Source organism: Neofelis nebulosa, chromosome 13 (assembly GCF_028018385.1).
Source record: "Neofelis nebulosa isolate mNeoNeb1 chromosome 13, mNeoNeb1.pri, whole genome shotgun sequence".
In the NCBI taxonomy this organism is placed as follows: domain Eukaryota; kingdom Metazoa; phylum Chordata; class Mammalia; order Carnivora; family Felidae; genus Neofelis; species Neofelis nebulosa.
The window spans coordinates 74,486,917-74,513,497 of NC_080794.1; the positions used below are offsets into that span (position 1 = coordinate 74,486,917).

A 26,581-nucleotide genomic window follows, 5' to 3' on the forward strand; every position below is an offset into this window, starting at 1 on the left:
GGGTGGCTTGTCAGCTGTTTCAGCAACGGATGTATCAGGTCACAAAGTATTGTTTTCCACCCTGGCCAGTCCACTTGTATTTTCCCAGACTCCCAAGCTCCAGCGTTTTACTCACGGCTGGATGTAGAATTGAGGTGATTTTTCCCCCCCTCTTAAGCCTCAGTTGGTGATTTTAGTACAGTTGAAAATATGCATAGCAGGATGAGATATTTGTGTTGCAGAAATCTGAACATAAATGGAAAACCTCTGGCCACGAGTCTGATGGTTCAGATCCTCTGTCTTCTTTTACCTTGTGACATCTGGGGTCACCCTAGACGAGGTGACTGTCTCCTCTTCACTCTGACCACCTAAACCTTCCATTGGTAGATTCATAAAGGTGAGATCTTTTTCCTAAAAGCAGAGGACTCACTCTGTGACAGCAGTTTAGAGTGGTGATTTTGGAGCCAGACTGCTCGGGATTGAGTCAAACTTAGGTTTCCTCATCTGTCAAAGGGGAGTCATGATGGAACATACCTTATTGAATTGTCGTAAAGATTTAGTGGCACAACCCTTATATATCATGTACACAGTGTCTAGTCCATAGTAAGTGCTCGAAAATGGTAGCTCTTAATTCGAGTAGAATAAAATAGGGACAAAAACCTAAATTTAAACAGAATACTACAGTTTACAAAATATGTTTAATCCATACTTTTTAGGTTGCTGTCAGAGCACTGTGAGGCAAAACACTGTCCCCACTTTACAGGTAGGCAAACTAAGACCCATGTATCATAATAACCCCACCAGAAATCTCACAGTTAATAAGTAGCGAGGTTGGATGCTGAATGCTGCTCTCCTGGCATCTAAGGCAGTGTGTTTTCCCACCATGTTACAAGGCTGAGTTCTATATGATATACAGAGAAGTACCAGAAAGAGCCCTTCCCATCAAAGAGCTTGCAGAAGTGGAAATATACTGACAAATGAAAGATAGCTTCCACTTACTGAAGCTACTGATATTGTTGGAGAGCATTTGTAGAATAAATCCAGTTAGTCTATACCCCTACCTTAATGACATTCAGGACTATAAAATGTGCTGCCTGCCTAAATCTTCATGGAAATTTCATTTTACAGGTAACCTGTGCTCACGATTATCTGAATATAAGAATCAGTTAAATTCTGTGACTTTCAGGTCCCAAAGAGTGCTAATGGATGCTAAATTAAATTATTTGAAAATAAATTCTTACCTCACTGATTGGATCCTAAAGGTCAATATTAAGGAAACCTTACAAACCCTTGAGTCTGGTGAATCAGAAGGGTGCTTTTTTATTATTGTACATTAATAACTGAAGCAATCTTCATAGCTGGCTTTAAAGATAACTTAAAGGTGACTGGAATCCTTGAACTAACTTTCCATGTTAAATTAGTTTGGACCCAGATGCAATTGGACCATTTAAACATTTAAACACACAACAAAATCAGCCAGGAATAGCAGCCCTTGGATGCCTGGCTTGAACATGTAAGCAGGAATTAGTGATTACTTCGAATGGCTGGAAGATCCCAGAGGACAATTTGGGAGGCTCTCCATTCCATTTTGCCCGGGACACAGAATTGTTAGTACAAATACCTGGCAACATCGGAATACAGGTGCAGATTTGGAATATATAAAGCCTCCCTTTGGTTACTTTGTATTTTAACTGCATTTCACTATGCTGAAGTTCAAGATCAAATACTTGCATTTTAATGTAGCATTTGCCAGATTTCCAAACCTCTAAGCACAAAATCCTCAGCCTTCATTTCTTTGCTTGCCTGGAAATCTAGGTAGCACCGAGCCAAAAGTTAGAAGTTATGAAGTGAGATTATACTTGATTGGGAACAAAAAAAGTCCTATGTCCAGAAATGCAGATGTGCACAGCAGTCCTAGGGGAATGTTGGTATTTGATCTCCAAGTCTTAAAGGTTCATGTTCCCAAGGTTAAGAGATGCAGAGAGCCAACTTTTATTTGTAACTAATGCTGAAATTGCTCTGGAGATTCAAGAAGTATTACATTACAAATCACTCAGCTTTGGAAGTCCTATAGCTAGTAAGTTACGGATCTCACCGTGTGAGAGAAAGGGGCAGTAAAGTGAAGGACATCATTCATAAACTTCATTTGTACTGTTGCAGCGTGATCGTGCATCATGCATATGCTGTATGAGTGTTTTCATTCCAGTGAGAAAGGGAAAGGTGAGCATAAGAAGTCCATGAGTCAAGACCCCAACTAAAAGAACCAGGAAGCAAAGACCTCCTTGTCTGGGGGAATTGGGAGGTGGGGTACAGCAGTCAACTCGGGCAGCAATCTCTTCCTTCTTTTCTAATATCTGACTTCATGACCTGGAGCAAGTATTTATTGAGCAAGCCTCCCATTTTAGTGAAACTTAAAGCCTAGGTATTCACAAAATAATATCCTTTAATACACAGGGTGCCTATGGCCATCTATGAACAAGATACACATAGCAGACATTTCACCTCAAGGGGAGAATCTTTAGTGGAACCAAATCTAATATGAAAAGCAAGAGTAGTTAGAGGTTGGGGCGCCTGGGTGCCTCAGTCGGTTGAGTGTCCGACTTCGGCTCAGATCATGGTCTCGCAGTCCGTGAGTTCGAACCCGCGTCAGGCTCAGCTCGGAGCCTAGAGCCTGCTTCAGATTCTGTGTCTCCCTCCCCCTCCCCGACTCATGCTATGTTTTTCTCTCTCTGTCAAAAATAAATAAACATTAAAAAAAAAAAAAAGAAAGAGTAGGTAGAGGCATTATTAATGTGTCACACAGCTGCCATTTTTTTCTTTAACTTTAATAAACCGTATTCCTAGAATAGGTGCTTTGTGCTCTGGTATTAACTAATTAGACTCCCTTTTTGGCTAGACCCTTTTTCTTTTTCTTTTTTCTTTTTTTAATGTTTATTTATTTTGAGAGAGAAAGAGACAGAGCGTGAGCAGGGGAGGGGCAGAAAGAGAGGAGGAGGAGACACAAAATCCAAGCAGGCTTCAGGCTCTAAGCTGTCAGCACAGAGCCCAATGCGGGACTCGAACCTATGGACTGCGAGATCATGTCCTGAGCCAAAGTTGAATGCTCAACTGACTGAGCCACCCAGGAGCCCCTAGACTTTTTTTATTTCAAACTAAATAGTGATCTGATATTGTTTTTGTTTTAGTAATAACTTTGTTTCCAACAACAAAGAAAAAATGGATAAATCTGTGTTTTGGTTACAGGAGTAAGCTCTCATAGGTAAAATTTACCTCTTATAACTTTTCACCAATATCTGCTACTAATATGTTTGCTTTCATTGTGAGGTTAATCCTCCTTGCTACAAAATGTTTTCTTTAAGAATTAAATCCATTAAATCACACTTTGGGAGGCTTTTTAAAGTGCTCAGAATGTGGGGCACCTGGGTGTCTCCGTCGGTTGAGCATTCAACTTCAGCTCAGGTCATGATCTCGTGGTCTGTGAGTTTGAGTCCCCCGTCAGGCTCTGTGCTGACAGCTCGGAGCCTGGAACCTGCTTCAGATTCTGTGTCTCCCTCTTTCTCTGCACCTTCCCCGCTTGCACTCTGTTTCTCTCTTTCTCTCCCTCAAAACTAAAATAAACATTAAAAAAAAGTTTTTAAGTGATAGAATGCATGATCTTAAAAATATTGCCAAAATTTGCAAAATAGTGCATGATATGTCATTAACATCTGCTATGTAATTGCAAATGTGCGATATACTTTACATGGACACTGTAAAAGTAAAATACAGGAAAATGAAATGAAACACTTACATATCATTTACTTCACACTAATAAATTCAGATTCAGGTTGTGGCATTTGAACATTTGCTACCTCACTCATCCTCACTAATGATATTTTTCAGATCTTAGGTTTTAATAGATGCACTGTGGAGTGTAGAAATAATCATTATTTAGGTAGCTGAAAAATACCTTGCCAAGATTGATAATGAAAGTTATTCAAGATGTTCTGTCAAAATTCTTTCCAATTAGTGTTGAGGTCTTGAAGGGCCAGACTTAGCTTTTTATTAATATGTTCAGTTTATTAATGTATTTTTTGATATATGCATAGTGTGACTATCTAATACATCTCATGATATTGCATAATTATGGTGCCTTTAATTTGTTGTACCCCAGTCTATTCTTCGGTCTTATTTAAAATTCAGAATTACTTCATAGTTTCATAACTAATAACTCATTAGGAAGCCTTGCAGTGTACCCAAGGTTACCTCTAAGGCAATCCATATTTAACAATAAACTAGAGAAATATCTGACTGCTTGACTGTCATTGACCAGCTTAAATATTTAAAGTTATCATTTGACCCTTTGTCTAACCACTTATAGAAAATGAAATAAAGGTTGTGTATGAACCCAGGGAAAAAGAAGTCCTTTCAGGTAGTCTTTTCTAAATGAAGAAAACTGGTTGTGCTGTCAGTAATCAAATACTTAGATAATACTTAGGTGATAATAATACTTAGATTGTGTGTGTGTGTGTGTGTGTGTGTATGACACAATGCTGACAATATATTTTTTAAAGATAAAGGGCCCATTTTTTCTTCTTTTTTTTTTAACGTTTATTTTTGAGGGGAGGGGAGGCAGAGAGAGAGGGGGACAGAGGATCCAATGCGGGTTCTGAACGGACAGCAGTGAACGCACACAGGGCTCAAACTCACCAACCAGGAGATCATAACCTGAGCCAAAGTCAGACACTCAACTGACTGAGCCACCCAGGCGCCCCTCTTTTTTCTTACTTTTCAATAAGACATGCAAATCTAAGCATGTCATTCTATAGTGATCAAATTGAGGTTCGTTGCTAATTACCATAATAATTTTATATTCTTGTTTTTTCTATTATATCTTAAAAGATTGCTTTTGGCTTGTTTCTGTCTTCCCCTCCGAATGACGAGAAATCAAGACTGTTGTTTTTAATGCTTTGCTTTTTTTTACCCAGATAAGTAAACAAAGTTAAAAATTACAGTGGTTCAACCCCTGGATTACTGAGGTGTTTCTTACCTATATTATTTAGACTTCGTCTTACTGTCTGATAAGTAGCTGAATGATGTTACAATTAGTCCAGCATAATACTATGGCCATAGCGATGTGATTTAACTAACATTTGTTCGGTATCTACATGATAAAAACAGTGGTGGGTTCAGCAGGTAAACAGACATGGGGTGATGCTGGAGATACCTCATATGAGACAGTGAGGTAATTGGGGTCTATTTTTAGATGCTGTGTTGGTTAAGATTCTTAGATTTGGCAGGACCGAATCCTCTAGCTAATTTAAGCAGGAAGAGATTTGCTAGAGTAGCATATAGGCTCCTTGGGAAAACCGATGAAGCTAGTTTGGATGCTACATGGCAGTAGCCAAAGAGTTCAACCCCACTGCCCAGGAGAGCTCACCGCTACAGTCATGGACCACATGGCATCTTTGATGCAGGAACTGTACTCCATAGTCTCTGCCAAAGCTGTCCCCCAGACACCAAATGCAATCCCCTCTCCTGTGTGCGTTCGCGCATGCGCATGCTCTCTCCCTCTCTCTTTCTCTCTCTCTCTCTCTCTCTCTCACTCACCAGAGGTACCCGCCTCCTCTCATGCAGCTGCGTCATATTGCTCACATCCGCTTTCTAAATTCTGCACCAACGTCTGCCTCACAAAACCTGGGCCACATCTGGAACCTGGTCGCAAGAGAATCTCCAAAACATCAGTTTAGTTCTTAGCTTTCTAGCCTTTGCGTTCAGAGACGGCTGCTAAAAGGGATCAGATCTGTATGGAAGGAGCCAGTGTGCAGTTACCACGCACCCCTCCTTCCAGGGATGCTGTGGAACGGTGATTCTCAAACTGTGTTTCAAGGAGCCCTAAAATTTGGCCCGCCCACCTAAAGCTGGCCAAGGAGGAAGAATCGACCAAGCAGGCAGGACTTCATCTGGAGCAGCTCCATGTTACTCTGGTCATCTGTTGAGTATGTATGTCTGTGGTTGGTTTAAAAAAAAAGTGCTCTCATTTTTTGGCACGTTTGCGTCTCTTAAAAAGTTTCAAACTACTGCTAACCTGCATACGTGCCTCAGTGTTCTGCCTGCTCCCTTTCGTGCTGGACAGGTCATAACAAATATAGCCCAGCATTTCTTTCCAAAGCAAGCTTTTAGATGGAACACCGTCACTTTTTTTAGCCAATATTTGAAAATAATCAGGGAAGTGCTGCTGACAGGCCCATTTAAATTAGGATTTTTAGTGTGAAGTCACCACCTCCTGAGAACACGGCTTTGAGTTGTTTCAAAGCCCTTCCAACATCTTCTCAGAAAACCCCCACAGTGGAGGGCTACCCAGTCACCATAGCCATACGGATGAAGGGACTGGACACATTTAATTACTCTTCAGCTACTTTATTTCATTGGACTTCAAAAACAAAATTAGCAGTAGCGGGAGACAGTGGTTACACAAGGTTAAATTAATCAATGCGTGCTAATTAAATAACTTTGTGCCTATGGCGTCAATGCCTGTTTCAGATGGTGGAGAGCTCTTCCTTAGTCAGTCTTCCCTACTTTGGTCTCCCTACTTGCAACATTTCACCATGCAGACGAAATGGAAAGGAAACAATCTCTCAATTAAGTAGGGGAGAGACAGCGCTATTACCCCCACCCAGATTGGTCCTCAGGAAAAGATTGGGGTGAGAAGCTCTCTCCCTACATTTCCTATAGAGCACCTGCCCGCGAACGGCATATGTGGCCATTTGCCCTCTGATCCACAGCCGATACGCACTGAGGAAACCTGGACTTCTGCCGTCGAGTCCGCGACTTCCCCATCTTTCTTGTATTTTCTGCATGGCCTAACCTCACCCCTACCTGTCACGCCACGTCAAGATCCCAAGCCCAGAAATAGCCCGGCAGCCCAACAGTGCTTTAAAGTGCTGGAAGCTGTCTTCGCGTCCACAGGCATGTCTGTAAGGGGTTTGTTCTCACTTGCTTAAAATAGGCTTCAGAGAATTTCGTTTTTGTCGTATTTTGCATCATTTTCTCACCCCAAAAGAGAAAAAAGGTGGGTTTGTTGAACTATTCATAATTTTTAAATTCTTAAAATATGAATTTCACGTTTATTGTTGAATATCTTGAGGCTTCAGAAAGGTGTAGAGGAAAGAAATAAAACTCCCCATAAGCCTCATCGTCCATCGAATCATCGTTAGCACTTTCATACATATTCTTCCCATCTTTTTTCCATGCATATTTTACATAGAAACAGTTAAATATTTCATTGGCATTTTAAGCTTTAGAAACCTGCCTGTGATTTCCCGTTACTATGAATGAAAATTTTAAAGTCATTGTCCTCATTTGGCAGATGATGTATTTTAACGTAAAGAATATAGAATCTGCCAAAATTATTTATTTGAGTTTCGCTTATACATTGTAAAAGTCTCTTTGGCTCACGCAGTTGCCTTGTAGGGGTTTTTTTCTCCGTTCAGCTGTAAAGAATCAAACCAAAATTAACAGCTGCAGTCCTGGCTGCACTTTATTAAGTATGTAGTCAACTTTTTCACCCCTGTTCCTGGCGAAGTTTGTTTAGGTAAAAGGTTGATAACGTCCTTCACCCCAAGGACAGAAGTTTCTTCTTTCTTTTCTGTCAGACACTTCTATCCTGCTAACATTCAAGAAGTTAAACGTGAAGTCACTGCTTCCTTCTCTCTCCTATAAATGGACCAGTCCCTCCACTGTGTGAGCCAGATTTATAAAATATATCATCTCACATGCAAAACAGAATGAGTCTGGAGTGTATATAGGGTATGTGTATTCGCATGGGCTTGTTGAAATGCACAATAACCCAGAAACATTTGTATTTTGAAAGAGACTGACGTGGAGTACGCCTAGCTTATACACGAGCATGTTTAGATAAATGGAGTAACAAGTCTGTGTAAACAAGTTGCGTTGATTACGAGAGCAAATGTAAGCTTGGGGATATTTGTGTTTCTCAAGTATGGCCCTGTGTATTCCTTACATAAGAGACTGTTTTCCTAGAAGTGGTAAACGTGGAAACCCTCATCTGTAATGTTTAATGCCATGCCGGCCACATCTTCCCCAAGATCCTTTGTTTTAATTGTTCTTCTTATTAGAGATATTTCTAACAGGAGGTGTTCTACATACCAATGGAAGCATTACGCAGTACTTTCAACAGAAAGAGTCACTGAGTATTCCAAGTAAGAATAAACGTTTCTGATGACATGGCATTTTTCAAATATTTCCACCATTCAGTGATGTAGTTTCTGATGGCCGAATACAATAAATGCTACTCATCATTTATACAAAATCAGGCTGTACATATGTCTATTTTGTAGGCTTTTGCACTTAGCCATTTGCTGTGACCATTTCCCCTTGACGTTAATTATTTTCCTAAAAGGATGTTTCTTACAGTTCCTCTCATAGGAATGCAGAGAGCAATTCGTTTATGGGTAGAAATCCACATCCAGAAACTTCACGCAGTCCCCATTATTTCCAGTGACTTCTAAACTATCAGCATGCTTGCCCTCAAATTTCTGTAGTAAGTTTACTTAGGGTTTAGCCTGGGGTGGGAGGTGATGAGAGGGACCTCTGTTCATCCCCTTCCTTGCTTCCATCATGTCCCTGATTAGACCATCTTCTCTCCAGCACATTTTCTCCTTTATCTCACTCACCTTCTGCCTTTTAATTCCTGATTATTCTTTGTCTTCATTCCCTTTAATCACCATTTCTTCCCAGTAATTGGTTCCTTTTGGGGAGGCCTCCTCTTTTGTCAGTGGCTGGTTGCTTTGCTAACAGATACTTCAGTGAAGGGATAACAAGTTGGAGCCCCATATTTTCGTAGATAGTTCATGGATGAAGATTTCTGCCCTCGCTCTCCGTGCCCCTAACAGTGTCTGTCTTCTGATGGAACTGGCCCTTTGACGCCTTGGGCAGACCTCAGTGTTCCCTCAGTGTTCTTCCCAGCTGCCCTGCTCTCTCTTCACCTGCATTCCAGCCACACCAACCTCCTCCCTGCTCCCCAGACATGTCTCAAGCCTTTCCCTTGCTCCTGCCCTTCCTCCTGCCTGGACAGTGACCTTCCATCTCCCCCATCAAAACCCTACCCATCTTTCAGAGATAAGTATGTATCTTATTTAGGTCAGTGTCTGTCTCCTCCACTCTACTACGTGGTAAAGTCCTTGAAAACGAGGAATATGTATCTCTCATATTTGACTCTCAAAAGCACTGGACACAGCTCCCTACACCCGGAAGGTGCTCATTAATCATTGGCCCATGAGAATTTTTAACCTTCTGATGTGAAATCACTGATTCTCCCCCCAGTTAATGTCTTTACGTTGTATTTATTTAATGACATTGCAGAGTAAGTTTAAAAATTGTGATGGTTTCTATAGAAGGACAAAAATGACCTATCTCTGTCATGTCTTTAAGCAATCTCCAAAGAGGAGTCAATTCCATGTTGATATTAACTCTGAGCTCGTGCTGTTGCCTGTTGATTTTTTTCCAGACTAGTAGCATAACTTACCTAGAAGTCTTGAGCCATATGCCTTAGCTCTGATTTCCAGAGTCTTCCTCAGCTTTGGTAGTCAGTCTGCATTGTTGTTCTTTTATGTGTACGTGCATGGTGACCTTGGCTTTTGGAATAATATTACATTGCAAATCAAATTCTGCCTCAAAAGAATTTTTCTTCCACAATTTTCTGCATTTCTGAACAGGTTACAAAATGTCACAATTCAGTAGGGCCAATTATTAAGTTTTCATTTAATGGGCAGTTTTAATGTTCTCAGAGAATCTGAATAGTAATAGCATTTTAAACTTCTGCCTTCCATTTAAGGACTCACCACTAGCTCTCTCTTTGAGCACACCTAGTTATATTTTTGGGTATCATTTAAATTCAGGCTCCCAATTGGTAGGAAAATCAATGAGTTAATGAACAGCCTCATCTTTAAAACTTTTCAAATATTTTATCCTAATTATAAGGCCTATCTAGTGACATTAATTTGATGAAATCCCCGATCATCAGATTGTGCAGAATAGCCCAGACCCAGGAGTCATCTAGAGCATTTTCAGGTTAACAAACGTACTGGTTTTTTTTTAGGATGAGACCATGGCTTTGCTTACTATGAGAAAAACTTTCAACTGTTAAGGTTTGGGATTCATGTCAGGGTAGGTCAAACTTCATGCTTTTGTTTCCTTAGTTGTGTGTGTTTACCATGTTTTAGTTAGCCTATATAAATGGAAAGCATTGCTATTACCAATAAAATCTCCCCTTACATTTGCATAGCAAATTTTTTATTGGTAAATCACTGCCCTGTGCCCTTGTCCTCAGACTTGCTGAGCTTCATGGTCGCTCTCCAGCCACACAGAGCTGGCCAAGACCAAGCCCGGTGACTTCCCACATGCCGCTCGTGTGTGTTCACGTGAACCACCTTGAATCCTGTTGGGGACAAAGTGGAAAATAGGCCAACGATGTGGCGACTGTCGAGTCCTTCATTTCCTGCCATGTCGTCTGCACCTCCATAGACTATCCTCTGGGACGACAACGAAGATGAGTTCTCCAAACACACTGACGCTACAGCTTGAGAGAAACCCCCCCCCAGGCAGGCATCATCTCAGTCCACCCTATAATCCAGTTGCCTCTGTGTGGTTCTCTATTTTAATCCTTGTCCCTCTTTATCCTAATCAATTCTCTCTCCATTCTTCAGCTGAAGACAGCCGACACATAGTCTCGGGGAGGTAGAGATCCCTTACGAGCCTTGCTTGCTCGATCCTCCCGGCCTTCCAGTAAGTTCAAAGTAGAAGTCTTAAGCCCCTCCCTACTCCCTCAGTTTTGGACAAGGCACCAAATTAGTAATCAAACCTGGATCTCCTGGTTTCCAGTCTGCTTTTCTGTTCATGCCACCGCCGCCCCTCCCCCCGCCCCCCCCCCCCCGCCCATACACTGCTCTACGTATTTCAGGTACATCGAGACTGAATGTCATCCTCTGTCACCCTCCCTCACCAGCCAGAAAGTTGTAAGTGTCACATTGTATTGGACTGGCCAGCTCATAACTAAAAATGTATTCTTGCATTTCTGCCCTCCCTGGACCGGTATAGAAGCAAATCGGAGGCCTGACGTGCATTCTTGGCAAAAGCTCATAACTGTGGAGTACAAAAATTAAAGCCCTCCTGGAAATGCTCGTCTTCTTAATGATTTTTTGGCCAGATACACAGTAGGACTCAATAACTATATGTGGACTGAATGATATAATCCAGCTATATTAAATAAAATATTATATCACAAACACATAGGCATATGTCAATGACACAAATCCAATTAAATATAGAATAACCCAGAGGGGAAGAAAGAAAAAAGAATATATGTTGATGGAGGGGGCGGTGTGAAACTGAGTAGAAAGGCATTTCCTTTCCCAGAGAAGCCGTGCACAGCGCAACACAGGACCTGTTAAGGAAAATCTCACACAGGACAGACTTGCCCACCTTGGCTTTCCATTCGCTTTTCACTTCCACTGCTCCCTCCCGCAAACATGAACTGATTTGCTTCTGTTGCTAATGGAGACCGGTGCAGGTTCAAGGGGTTTTGATTACATAACATCTCACTGTGCCCGTATGCAGATTGAATGGATTCAGACCATCCATCGGGATGTGCTCTCCTGTTGTTTTTAAGTTCAGGGTGACCAGCTGAGCACCTTTCAAATTCAGTGGAGCAAATGCTGCAGCCACCACGAGGAGGCCTCTGAAACCAGCCCCAGATGCAGAGGACACATTCCACTGACCTTCTGTCTCCTGTTTCTGATCTAGGACCCCTGTCCTAGCTCTAGAGAGCTCCTTCCCATGTTTTCATGTCTACCCGAGACTGTCTGGAATGGCCCCCACTCCCCATCCCATTCTGAACCTCTTAGATTGGAGGCTGGGCCATGGTCCCTGTGGATAACTCCTCCCTCCCCAGTTCCTGTCTCTGTCTGACCACCGTGCTGCCCTCACCAGCCCACCAGAGTACCTGCGCTCACCTGCAAAACTGTTGGTTATTTTAAGCCTCTTCGGAATCTAGAAAACAGGTCTTTTCCTCTGTTTCCAAACCAGAAGTACCTAGCGAATGATTTATTTAAAAAAAAAAATTGTTTTAATGTTTATTTATTCTTGACAGAGAGATACACACACACACAGTGTGAGTGGGGGAAGGGCAGAGAGAGAGGGAGACACAGAACCAAAAGCAGACTCCAGGCTCTGAGCTGTCAGCACACAGCCCGATGCAGGGCTCGAACACACGAACCATGAGAACATGACCTGAGCCAAAGTCGGACGCCCAACCGATTGAGCCACCCAGGCACCCCACAAATTTCTTAACACTTATTGTCATGATTGCTGTTGTCATCCTAATTGCCATTTATTTTAAGAGCACTTATATGTGGGGAGTCTGGTTAACTCAGTCATTTAAGCATCCAACTTCGGCTCAGGTCATGATCTCACGGTCCATGAGTTCGAGCCCCGCGTCGGGCTCTGTGCTGACAGCTCAGAGCCTGGAGCCTGCTTCTGATTCTGTGTCTCCCTCTCTCTCTGCCCTTCCTCTGCTCTCTCTCTCTCTCTCAAAAATAAATAAACGTTAAAAAAAAAAAAAAGCACTTACATGGCAAGTGCTCTATAATCATTACGTAATTTCATTTCATTTAACCCTCAGAGCAAATCTGTAAGGGAGGCATTATTATTTTCTTTTACAGATGAGGAAACTGAGGCTTAGAAAAGTTCAGTAACTTGCACAAAGTCACACAACTATCAAGTCTCAGCCACGATTGCAGCTACTCCTGTCCATCAGCCTTAAGCGCTCAGCTCTCCCTGTCTGAAACCTGACACCAGCTGGGTTCTCATCATGCAGTCAGCCTCCAAGGAACATAAGTAATGCATGTGGTCAAACTGAAATGCCTGTTAAAAATCAGACTATGGGGGCGCCTGGGTGGCTCAGTCGGTGAAGCTTCTGACTTTGGTTCAGGTCATGGTCTCGTGGCTCGTGAGTTCGAGCCCCACATCGGGCTTTCTGCTGTCAGCACAGAGCCTGCTTCAGATCCTCTGTCCCCCTCTCTGTCTGCTCCTCCCCTGCATGTGCTCTCTCTCTGTCTCTCTCAAATAAATAAACTTAGAAAAGGTCAGACTAAGCTTCTATTAAACTATTAACTATAAACTATTCAAATGCTTCATTTAGATTATCACTGATGTTTTCAGTCAATAACTTGAGAATCAGAGTTTTCAGAAAATACTTAAGGTGTGTATTTACCAGCTCCTCCCACCTTAGCTGGGGAGCATGGGCCACCGTGGGCCTGAACAACCCACATATGTGTGCCAAGGTTGGCACATGAAATAATTTCCTTATGGCACATGGAGATTGCTACCCTGAGACCACAGGCAAAATAGCAAAATGGCCAAACAGGTCTTTGGTTTTTTGGTGCCCAGCTCTTTCCTTCTATTCTTCCCTTCCTAGCACTGTGGTCCCGTTCTGGTGTCTGAATCTCCCCCTGTAACCGGTTGCATCCAGGCCAGCCTGTCCCAGAAGGGCATTCCCCAGCGAACACTCTCAGCCTATGAGACACAGTAGTCTCTATGACTGGAAAAGCAGTCTGAGGAAGGTAAACCACACTCAGACCTAGTCTTGGGGCATAACAGAGTTTTATAAGAGTGAAAATGGAGACAGGTAATATTATGAACTCTCTAGACCTTTACCTCTGTTTAGAATAGGCCACTGTTTTCCATGCTGTGTTGCATTTCTGCTCAAATACCCCTGTCACCGCTCTGTGCCCTTTCCCTGCTGTCTTTCTTCATAGCACATGTCACTACTGGGAATTATATTATGTATCTGTTTGTTCATTGTCATCTCTTCCCGGAGGATATAAGCCCAACAAGAGCAGCAACCTAGTGTTGTTTGCTGCCGTAAACCCAGCATCGGCAAGAGGGCTTGGCACATAGTAGGTGCTTAATAAATATTTATCAATGGAAAGATCAACCACTTATGTTTCTTCTGAGAGAGGCAGCTTTTACTTTAACTCAGTTTTTTCCCCAAAAGAGCAAATTTAAGAACATGGTTTTACTGTTCTTATTGCTTGAGATGAGGTGATTTTTTTTTCTTTAAAAGGACAATTTAGAGTTGATCTAAAGAAAACATTTAAGTAAATACTAGTTCAGGTGATGCTCAGGTATGGTAAAGTCAGGAAAATGGTATTTGAGTGTCTAGAAAACACAGTGAGTTCAGAAAACCCTGATCTCACAAAATCCACCATTATATTAGTGGATAACCTTCATGTGAATAAAAAATTACAGTGGTCTACACAATTCATCTTGAAATAATTACGAGCCAGCCTTTTCAATCTCACATGATGTGCACCGTGTTCATGGTTCTCTTAGAATTATTTTTGGCTCTGGGAGTTGTGTGCATAAAATTAAAACCAAAACTTATCCACATTTGAACCCAAATATTTCCTCTTTTAAGCTGTTCCCGTAACTTTGAAGTCAGGGTTAAACCACAGGCTTATGTTTTCTTATAATAATTTTTTTTAAATATTTGGGTCCAGTGATACCTGCTAACTGGGCTCAGGAACATTCAAGAACAAATTGTGCCATATTATTTAAGTTCTTCCTCATCTTACAAAAATGAAATATCACAAATTACTGAATTTTAATGTCTCCTGAATCTCCGAGCCAAAAAAGAAGGAAGATAAAACTAATGACTAATTTAAACACTAAAAAAACAAAGAAAGAAAGAGAAAGAAAGAAAGAAAGAAAAAAAGAAAGAAAGAAAGAAAGAAAGAAAGAAAGAAAGAAAGAAAGAAAGAAAGAAAGAAAGAAGAGGAAAGAAAAGAGAAAAGAAAGAGGGCAGGAGATAGGAGACAGAGCCAAGTGAGCCAAGATTGCTTACCTATTATGATGATTGTTATTAAAATCACAGTTTTATTTTAGGGGGGGGGAAGAATATGCTTTTGTGGTGCCAGGTTTGAGGGATCCTCTTTGTTAAAACCTTTATCAATGAAGTTTAAAAACTGAGACTAGTTTCTTTTGGGAAGCCTTTTAGTTGGGGGAGTAGGGCAGGTGACTGGACAGGGAACAATAAATGGGAGGGGTGGAACCATGCTGTTAATAAAAATATAGTTTTCGTATGTTTGAATAAAGGCGGCTCATGCTCTCCTTGTAGACCTCCAGTCAGTGAGCCTGTGCACTTCCTTTTTCCTGCCAGATATTTGTTCCTGGCTGGAAGACATTTTAAGATATTTATTTGATGACACACACCTGCTGGGTAGATGAAAAGCAACCGCTCCCGAGGATGACCTACTTCAAGGGCGCAGTAAGCTTCTGAGGACTTTGGCAGGTTGTCCTTAAATCATTTGAGTGCATCTTGACATCACCTGTTGAACATGTCTAAGGCTCGTGCATTTTCCAGACTTGTTGGAGGCAGAGTTGCTAACCCCAGAAAAGAGATGACTAAGTCAGTCATGACTTTGTAAAAGTGTACTCACACAGGGAAGATGCACTGCTTTACCAAGCCAACCCCAAGTATGTGAACCGCCATTCTTGGTGCTCAGGATAGAAACTGGCCACTGTGGAGTGGACCATCTAGAAAGTGGACCTAGGAGGAATACACGCCAGTATGGTCCAAGATAGAAGGTACGGAGAATGAGGGTGGAAGATGAGGGAAAATGCCACGAACGAAATTCTGATGCAGTGTTCTCCTAGGAATTTACCAGGCAGAGGTTTCCAAACGAGATCAGGGCAGAGCATGGGATGTTTGAAATGCATTAGAGACATTGTCACCAAAGGAGTCCTTTGAAGCCAGCTTACCTTTACCTGTTCATTTCCACACCCGTTTACTGAGCACCAGCTGCTGTGACCAAAGGAGGCCTTAGGTAGTAAAGATACAAATGTAAAGAATTTGTATCTTCTTGTCAATATACACAATCTAGTGAGAAAACACACCTTAAGAAGAACTGTTTTCATAAACTTTAATACGATGTAACAATAAGTGTACACAAAGAATTCTTTTCCCTGTTGGACTTCCTGGGGTTGGTGATGCCTGGCCTGAGTTCTGAAGAGTACGTGTGAGTTAGCCAAATAAGAGAAAAGAGGGACATGGAGGCGTTAAAATATATGTTGTGCTCGGGAACTGCAGACTGTACAGTTTTACTCCAGCATGAAAAGCAAGGCAGGAATCAGTGGTTGTACCAGTGGGTGTCTTAGAGGGGCTGTAGCTTCCCTGCCCATCACAGCCAGGACCACCCCAAGCAAACAGTCAGAGGACTGTGCTTGCTGCATAAATGTAGTTCAAGGCAAGTTTCCTCGCACCCCTGCTGCCCTTCCTGTGTGTGGGAATCTAGACCTTTCACTGTGGGGACGTTGACCACTGCGGGGGGAGTTCTAAGCTCTGAATCAGTACTGAACTGGGGCTTGCCTTGTTGATTTACAAGGAGTCTTTCTCTGTTACTTTTAGCTAAAAGTCATGGTTTAAAAGACTAGACTTCATACGTGCCCTCTGCGTTATTTAGGATAGGAGTCTTCATTCAGGTTTCCTTTCCTCTTCTTCCAGTTGTCTACTGCTGTGGAAGTAACCCCGCCAAAATGTAGCGGCTTAGAACAACAATAATGAGCCATAACTTCGTTATCACTCACAATTTCTGTGGGTCGGGAAATGAGGAACAGCTTGGCTGGGTGTCCTGACTCCAAGTCTCTTATGAGATTGTCTTCAGACAGAGCCTGGAGCGGAAACAGTTGGGAAGAGACAAGATCCCGTAGCAGCTAGGGACTGCCTGGGCCCTTCATTGCTTCGTTGTCTCAAGGCCTTTCCAGGTCGTCTCTCTGCAGGAGCTAGTCTGGGCTTCCTTACAGCATGGCGGCCTCCGGCTTGGCGCCACAGGGCCCCAAAGATGAGTTCCGAGAGCAAGATTGGCAGAAGCTGCGTGGCTTTTTCTAACCTAGCCTAGGAAGTCATACAGTGTCACCGCTGGGACATTCTGTTCATGAAGACAGTCACAGGGACCCACCCCATTTCAGAGGGGTGAGACCCAGACTCTATCCCTTGATGTGGGGAGGGCAAGGCTGTGGAAAACCAATGGGATGGGAAGTACTGTTGCAGCCAATTTTAGAAAATACATCATGTGCCACACCCTTCAAGAATTTCTCCCTCTACTCACATAATCCTTTACCTGAATATTAATGTGCTCCTTGTTGTGTTTCCTGCTCCCTTCCTACACCATAATCTAAGGCTTCAGTGCGCACACACACACACACACACACACACACACCAAAAAACTTCCATTTTCTGAAGGAGAGTCAATCACCCTGGTGTGCAATGTTCCCCTTAGGATGATACCACTTTATAAGCATATATCCTGTCGCCCCATTTCAGGGGAGTCGTACTTCGATCAGGCACTGTTAAAGCCAAATATGGCTCAGATCTTTAACTGAGATGCCTCTTTTCATCTAACCAAAGCAGACTAGAGACTCAGGAGTGAATGATTTGAAATCTCTCCTTTTATTTGCCATGCACTCGGACGATTGATGGTGCTCTCGTAACAAGTTTAATCAGTGGCATTTTGTGGAGTACTGCATATTTCAGGGAGTGAGAAAAGAAAAAAGTAAAAAAAAAAAAAAAAAAAAGGCCCAGACGTTGGACTCCAGGAAGTTTAAAAATGGAAGCATTAGCATGTTCTTGGTAGGAAATCTTCTGATGTAAAGTTAAACTATTGATGTAAATTTTACATTTTTAAATAAGTACTATTGCAAGTGTGCTATCTTTAATGAGGACCTTAATTCCACTTTTTACACGTATATAGTGAACAGAAGTTGGGTTCTTCAAATATTTTCTGTTAAAAATGTATGATACATAAGCAGTGGATTGGAGGGTTTTTTTCGCTCTTGGATAACCTAGAAAAAAACATAGCTCTATTTTAAAATCCCTTCCAGTTCAAGAGTTATCCAAGCAAATAGTGTTGACCAAGGTGTTGAATGCACCGCTAATAATAATGCTACCCTTTCATAAAGCTAAGTAATCAGGAATAATGCTGAAAATAAGAAGCCAGTCATTTATTTACTCTATTTGGCATTGTTAGCACTAATAATGCATTTCAACACAGTGGAATTGCTAGATAATGCTTTTGTGACTTTTATGCAGCTTATTGTTATTTAAATGAACAGTCGACTGCACTGTAATGAAGAAATGCATGCTTTTCCCAACTCAGTTATCAACCAGGATTCTAGGAAAATGAGAATTTGTGTCTGCCTTCATTCACGAAGCAAACTGGAGGTCACTGTTTTCAATATGAACCTTTTTTTAGCTTTTCAACAGTGAATAATTAGGAGCCGCTGCTTCTGAAATTACCTGTATTCACTGTAGAGAAGGAAAGACTTTTATCTTCCACGATGAAATACATTTTCTCATTCAAACTTTGTCATTCTTTTTTTAAATGGCATTTTACACCGCTGAGTCAATCCTAGGTAGTGAAATGAAAGAAATATACTTTTTGTGCCACAATAGCCTGTTTATTCAATTTTACTTCCTTAAATTTCAGCTCCTCCTTGAAAAATGATCCAAATGCAAAAATGGGTTTAAAGCAGTCGAACATATAAAGCAATTATCCACATAAAATAGTTTTACACAAACACACATGTTCTTTGCGCTTTGATTTAAATTGAGGTGATCCTTGGTCCTGGTAACTTAATGATGATGTGCTTCTATTGAGTGTTTTTAACAGCTTTATTGAGATATAATTTACATATCATATGATTCACCCACTTAACGTGTACAGTTCAGCAGCTTTTAGTGTATTCACTGAGTCATGCAACCATCACCACCATCAATTTTAGAACATTTTCATCACCCCAAAAAGAAATCTGGTATCCATTAGCAGCCACTCTCTGTTTCCCAGCGGCCCCTGACAACCACTAATCTACTTTCTGTCTCTATGGATTTGGCTCTTCTGGACATTTCATTTAAATGGAATCATACAGTATGTGATCTTTTGTGTCTGGCTTCTTTCACTTAGCGTAAGGTTTTCGAAGTTCATCCAGGTTGTAGCCTATATCAGTGCTTCATATCTTTTGATTGCTGACTAATATTCCATCGCATGGATATACAAAGTGTATTTATCCATTTGTCAACTGATAGACATGATGAATGATGCTGCTATATGAACAACACTGTCATGAGCATTCACGTGCTGGTTTTTTTCTTTTGCTTGGACATATGTTTTCATTTCTCCTGGCTGTATACCTAGGAGTGGAATGGCTGGGTCATATGGTAACTCTGTGTCTAACGTTTTTGAAGAACTGCCAAACTGTTTTCTAAAGTAGCTGGACTGTTTTAAATTCCCACCAGCAACACGCAAAGGGTTCCAATTTCTTCACATCCTCGCCAACACTTGTTATTGTCTGTCTTCTTGATTATAGTTATCCCAGGGGGTGTGAGAAACTATCTCATTGTGGTTTTGATCTGCATCCCTCTACTCTCTAAGATGTCAGGCATGTTTTTATGTGCTTATTGGCCATTTGTATTTCTTCTTTGGAGAAATGTCTGGTTTTATTGAGGGTTGTTTTTTTTTTGTTTTGTTTCGTTTTGTTTTTTTGTTTTAATTCTGGTACCTCACCTCAGGAACCTGGCTAGCAGAACTTAGTTGGAAACAAATATATCTTCCTAAACGGGGGTATTTTCAAACAGACTTGCAAACTGAAGACGTTGTTTTTGCTGTGGAAGTATTTGGGGATTGTGGAATAACTAAATTGATCTCAGAAACCAATTTACTTCTGAAACTTTTCCAATTTGATTTGCAGTAAGAATATTGGTGGTCCCAGAACCATACCTAGAAAAGGGCTTAAAGATCAGCTTGTCCAATTAATTCATTTTGCAAATTAGGAAACCAAAGGCCTAATATGTGAGTCACACCGGGAATTAATGGCAGAGTTGGAACTCTATCCAGGTGGAATCCAGGTAACCAAGTGTTCTGTTTACTTTAGAGAGAATATAATATACTTTTCAAACGGCTTCTCACTGATTTGAAAACACAGCAATGGTGAAATGCTCTGAAATGAGAATCAGTAACATTTATTGTTGAGCACTTAACACATTTTGTTTTACTTTATCCTAAGTGTAGTATAGGTTAGATTGATGTTATCATCCTCCCTTTTTATGTGTGGGGAAATGGGTTAATGGACTTGTTCAATGGCACCTATCTAGTAAATGGCAGATTCAAACCCAGACCTTCTGATTTCAAGTCCAGAGTTCTCTTTGTTTCCTCTGGTCTGCCAGACTCCTGAAGGACAGCATCAGCGCACTGTGACCCATGCCACCTTGGAAGACTTTGATTTCCGATCACTAAATCATTGATGCAAGTAACAGATAGGTGGCGTCATGGAGCACTCCTTCACCATCGTTAATCTAGTTAGGTAACAAATCCAATGTTCGTAACTTCGGAAACACAATACATGTGCCAAATGACAGAAGAATTGTTCAGGTATAAAAATATAATACTTTAAATTATCTACTAATATAATAACATGTTTGTAGAGTACTTTTCAGTTACAAAGCCTTCACTTAGACTTTTATTTTGATGCTTACAGTTATGCAAGACAAGTTTTTCATTGTCTTTGTTCTTATTCATGATACACTGATGCCTGAAGTGCTTCAGTTGCTGAAAGATAAGGTCTGAGGCAGACCTACATCTCCTATCCGAGTGTCTTGGCTCCTGTGTAGTTCTGTGTTCCCTCCAATGTACGATGCTCTGCCTTAATGATGTGCTGAAGGACACTCATTTGAAAGAAAAAGAGACTTTATACCATTATTCCAGACAACAACAGAGCTGTGACTAAGTAGAAGTTATAGGGAGGCAATTTGGAGCCCATATAAAGAAGACTTGATCCGTCCAACAATGAAATGTGTTGTCTTGTGAAGGAGTGAGGTCTCTTGTCATTGAACTGTTCAAGCTAGAGCTGGATGACCATCTGGGAAAATGCTCTAGAAAGGATTTCTGCATTGGGGTGTGTGTGTGTGTGTGTGTGTGTGTGTGTGTTAGTGGTACCAAGAGAAATTAGATGGCATTTAAGGTCCCTTTCAACTATGAGATTGTGGATCTTTTTTAGTTAAGAGAATAAGCTGGCTTAAGGATCTTCTGTGTCCTTATTGAAGAAAGAAACTTTCACTCTCATGAATTTTCATCTTGGACGTTAAAGGTGCAGAGTTTTCTGTTTGAAAGAGAGAAACCAAGCTTATTAACCTAAGTTGCTGGTTTCCAAGTGGTTAGAACAGCAGTTCCCATCTACATTTCTAGACACTGTGCACAACAACGGTTCCATATTCAAGTAAGTTTGAATGAGAGCCTTTAATACACCATTGTCCTCTGTGACAATGCAAGAGGGAAGAGAAGGTATACAGCAATGTCAAATGTATTTTTTTACCTTTGCAAAGTACTTCAGTCGCACCCAGTGGTTCTCAGCTCTGGTTGCACCTGAGAATCACCTGGAGAACATTTTAAAAATACAGGTGGGGGCGCCTGGGTGGCGCCGTCGGTTAAGCGTCCGACTTCAGCCAGGTCACGATCTCGCGGTCCGTGAGTTCGAGCCCCGCGTCAGGCTCTGGGCTGATGGCTCGGAGCCTGGAGCCTGTTTCCGATTCTGTGTCTCCCTCTCTCTCTGCCCCTCCCCCGGTCATGCTCTGTCTCTCTCTGTCCCAAAAATAAATAAAAAACGTTGGAAAAAAAAATTTTTTTTAATAAAAATAAAATAAAAATAAAAATACAGGTGACCAGGCCCTACCCTGGACGGAATGAATGTGAATCTCTAGGAGTGGGTTCCCAGCATCAGTATTTCTTAACAGCTCTCCAGGCGATTCTTATATGGAACCACAGTTAAGAAGAATGAGTCTAGTCTGAGCATGAGCTCAGGCAAAATCCGGACATTTACTTTTGTAAGTCAGGCCACCATTCAGAATTCAGATTATTAATTCAGAACCAGTGCTCGTAAGTATGATAAGAGGCAATATCTCATAATGAGTCACACTACTGCTCTTGAGCCAGACAGCCTGGCTTTGTCCACTTACTAGTTTTATGACTTCCACCAAGTTATTTTAATCTCTCTATGCCTTGGGGTTTTTTTTTTAATGTTTATTTTTGAGAGAGAGAGAGAGAGAGAGAGAGAGAGAGAGAAAGAGGGAATGAGTTGGGGGAGGGGCAGAGAGTGAGGGAGACAGAGGATCCAAAACAGGCCCTGCACTGACAGCACAGAGCCCGACATGGGACTCGAACTCACAAACCCCAAGACCGTGACCTGAGCCGAAGCCGGTGCTTAACCGACTGAGCCACCCAGGCGCCCCTTAATCTCTCTGTGCCTCAGTTTCTTAATGTGTAAGTGGAGATTATGATGGTATTTATAAGCTAACAGGTGAAGTAAAGACCCAAAAGAAAATAAAAACTCTACATATTTGATATTGCAATTATTGTCATCGCCACTGTTGTGTTGTTAGTGGTAGTAGAAGCAGCAGCAACGGTAGTCTGGCTAGGGCTGGGGGCTAAGTGACTACTGGGGAGATGGTTCGCTCTGTACAGGGCTTCCGACAGGACTGTACCTTCCTTGTCAACGAAGAACTCTGCTGCAACGTCATCAGCGTCCTTCCTCGGACTCAGAACCTCCCAGTGAAGTACAAAGGGTCCCCAACGTACGGCGGTTCAGCTTACAAATTTCCAGTGGCACGGTGGCACGACAGCAGCACACATCCGGTAGAAACGTACGTGAAGCATACTTCAGCCTTTGAATTTTGATCTTTTCGCAGGCCGGCGACACAGCATAGAGCACTCTCTCGTGTTGCTGGGCAGGGGCGGCTCCCAGTCAGCCACGCGATCGTGAGGGTCAAAACGGCTACACTTACGCCCATCCTGTCCCCGTACAACCATTGTGTTCTTCACTTTCACTACAGTAGTCATTAAATCACATGAGACATTCAGCATATTTATTTTTTATTATAAAACAGGCTTTGTGTTCAATGATTTTCTATTCCATAAGTCACATGAGATGTTCAGCATATTATTTCTACTTTATTATAAAATAGGCATCGTATTACGTGATTTTGTCCAACTTGTAGGCTAATGTCAGAGTTCTGAGCACATTTAAGGTCAGTGAAGCGAAGTTACATGGTTCAGTAGGTTAGGTGTGACAAATGTTTTTTTGACTCGCAATATTTTCCACTTCCGATAGGTTTATTGGGACGTAACCCCAATTGTAAGTCAGGGGAGAGGTGTAGAATGTTCTGTGTGAAGTTTTCTGCAAGAAGCTAAGGCTTAAACCAGATAAGCCCCTGCCGTTCTGTCCACCTCTTAATTCTATGTTAAGAATGGACTCTGCCACCCCAGGGGCCTAGGCTGAAGGGTCATGCTGAGTTTCTGTTGGATAACCGGGACCTGCATGCACTCTATATGACAGACTGACCCCCTGAATCCTCAGGATAATCTCAATTTCAAGCGGCCCGCCCTGCTGAATGATTGGATCTGTGGCTCAGAAAGCGTAGTTGCTATTGACTAGGAAGCAATGGCTTGGTACACCAATGTCCTGGACTAATGGTGCAAAAAAGTAAACACAGTCTGAATACATGGGATAGCCCCAGAAAACAGCTAAAGACCAGCACAATCAGGCATAGTTTCTATTTAGTTTTCAGTTGATGAAGGAATCATTTCAGGTAGCTGTAGTCACCAAGGGTAGAGTAACAAGAGTCCCTGACTCTCTGGGGGTTTAGGACAGGTGTGGACATTACACGGATATTACAGGTTCTTTAGCACAGTTTCCATCAAGGCAGCCTCCAATTGCAATTGTGGAAACCGGTGGAATATTCCTGGGAGGAGCTCCAATGGATTGTAAAGCTGAATAACATCTTTGTCTCAAGAACTTATATGAGAAACTGGGTTTTTTTCCCCTTTTCTTCTACAAGCATTTTGTGGCTCACCATTGCAGACACTGCATATCTTTGTATCCCACACAGGCCCCATGTTAATAGTTGTTTGCTAGTTGTGGTCATTTAATTGAAAAAAGCTGGCATGGAGATATTATAGTTCCCAATAGGTCATTTGTGTATCAAGTTTGGTGTTATTGCCTTTGACCAAACTCCTTCCAAGTCCAAATTTATTACAGTTCTCTAAATGCATTAATAACATATAAGAGGATAGACAGAGGGCTGAAGAAAAGATGTGTGTGGCCTTTAAATATGCCAGTCGTCTACAGCTCTGAGGGTTGCTTGCCATGGCCTGTTGCCAGGAGTGCATTATAGAATTCCAGATGGCATGTTATGTTGGTACTTGTTTTGCATTTGCTCTGAGAATGAGGTTAAAGAGGAAGCTAGACTATGGCTGGGATCCTCTTGCTTGCCTCTCCCAGAGTAGATCCTGGACACCTCCTTCCCTCCCACCAATCAGAAGGCTGGCCCAGCCTCTCTTGAGGATTGTGGATTCAGCACGCTTGCTCTTTCCCCATGAGTTCCCATGCACCTAGTCACCCTGCCCCACAGAGACCAGTGAGACCGAACTCCTTCGTATGACCTGTGCTCACCCTCCCACAGACCCCGGGGCTGGGGCAAGTATGGGCCTGAATTCCAAGACTCAATAGATAAGGGTTGTGTTTTTCATCAGCTTGCCTGTCCTTTTTTTTTTTTTTTTTTTTTTTCTGCGAGATTCTCTTTAAAACAAAAAACAAAACTTTTATTGCAGGAATTTTCTCTCTCTCTCTCTCACATATGCGCACGCGCGCGCACACACACACACACACACACACAGAGACACACACACACAGAAAGAAAATAGTGTCGTGAACTCCATGTTCTCCAACACCCAGCTTTTACAATTACCAACAGTTAGCCACTCTTGCTTTCTTTTCCCTTCCCTTTTTCTTTTCTGTTTTGCTAGAGTATTTTTAAGCAAATCCTAGATATCTGATTTTACCTGTAACTATTTCCGTTTGTATCTCTAGAGTATATAGCATAACTTTTTAAAAACCTAACCACAAATACCCTATCACACCTCACAGATTTAATAAAAATCTAATAATAATAATAATAATAATAATAACCTGTCCAGGCTCAATTTTGCCTAATTGTTTCACAGATGTCCCCATACTGTTGGGCAGTTTAAGTCAGGGTTCAAAGAAGGTACACCTGTTGCATTTGGCTGATGCATTTTTAAGTGTCCTTTAATCTGTTATAGATCCTCCTCCAGTTTTCACTGTACTTATTTGTTGAAGAAAAGCAGATCATTGTCGTGTAAAAATGTTCACATTATGTATCTGGCCTCTGCATCTTCCTTGTGCTGTGCAGCATGTTCCTCTCTTCTCCATTGTTCCTGTAAATTAGTCATTAGTTTAAAAACTGAATGAGATGCAGGATACCTATGTGGCATCACATAAGGAGGCACAGAACAACTTGTGTTGATGTCAGGATTGATCAGTGGGTTCAGGTATGGTCAGCCTGATTCGTCCATTATGAAATTCTGTATGGACCTGTTAACCTAATGGTTTTACCAACCATTGATACCACTGCATACATCCGTTAGGGGTTACAAGTGGTGATTTTCAATTCTATCATTCTTTCTGCATTTATTAGCTATTTTTCTATTTAGAAGAACTTATCATTATCAACTCTTTGGTTCTTCTGAAATACAGTTCATACAAGAAAAGCATCATAAATGCTTCTTTCCATTTATCAATGTTCAAAACGCTGAATTCCACCAGTGAGGAATTGTGGCCAGTGAGGCTTCTTTGTCACTGAATATTGCTATAAACACTTGGGTTTTTATCTTTTTTCATATGCATAAGCCTCTTGTAGTAAGTGCTCTTTTTGATGCTCAAATGTCCCATCTTTGATCAATAGGAGCCCCTTCTAGTTGCCTTGGGTCACCTTTTAATATAATTACCCCTAGGCTTTCTTCTCTAGCAGAATAAGATACCCCGGATTCCTGGCCCAGACATGGAATCAGCTGTTTCTACAAGGAATCCTGGTTCCTTTCTGTGGGAAATAGTATGTAAAGACCATGGTCTGGGCACTAGGGATGGATTTCCTCTTAAAACGGTTCTGTGTATATTGGAATGGTAACTTCACCTCCTGGTTATGTCCTCGGCCCTGCTCTCTGTGGACCTCTGGTTCCACCTGGATACTCCCGCCCCCATCACTCATACCAGCCAGCGCTCACCTGTCCTGCAAGCAGCCCCTACCTCCTCTCTCTACACTTTCACCTCTCCCTTCTAAGTTGGATGCCTCGCTTGCCTCCAAGCTTCTGAGACGCCGACGTAGGGAATACTTCCGTAATGCTGAAGAATAGTGACACTCTTTTTTTAAGAGGCTATTTTTATTTATTTTTTGGAGAGAGTTAACCTCCCGTCGCTATCCAAGTCTTTGGTAGACAAATCCAGTCTCTTTCTTAACCCAGAACAACAGTGTTTTGAAACACCACGGAAATAGCCCACCCACGAGAGCTGGGGAGGCTTTATAAAACCAGCAGTCCCCTCAGGTGTGTGTATTTTCCAGGGAAGCTTAGGTGGTTGCCTGTTGAAATTTGTAACTAGAGTTGCCAGGTGATGAAAAAGCGTTGAGGCATTAGTTTCTCTTAAC

At 41.8% G+C, this 26,581-nt stretch overlaps 1 protein-coding gene across 7 annotated transcripts in view; it reads left to right on the forward strand.

Annotated features, from left to right (window-relative positions):
- Positions 1 to 26,581, forward strand: part of VTI1A (vesicle transport through interaction with t-SNAREs 1A) — a 361,308-nt gene that overhangs the window by 235,865 nt on the left and 98,862 nt on the right. Inside the window, exon 9 of one of the 7 annotated variants that reach the window (XM_058697782.1) lies at positions 12,699 to 13,094. The exons of the other annotated variants lie outside the window; for them this stretch is intronic. Within the exon in view, the coding sequence (XP_058553765.1) occupies positions 12,699 to 12,702 (4 nt within the window). The 3' untranslated portion in view covers positions 12,703 to 13,094. Of the gene's footprint in view, positions 1 to 12,698; positions 13,095 to 26,581 lie in introns of those variants that run through there. 7 annotated transcript variants of the gene reach the window in all.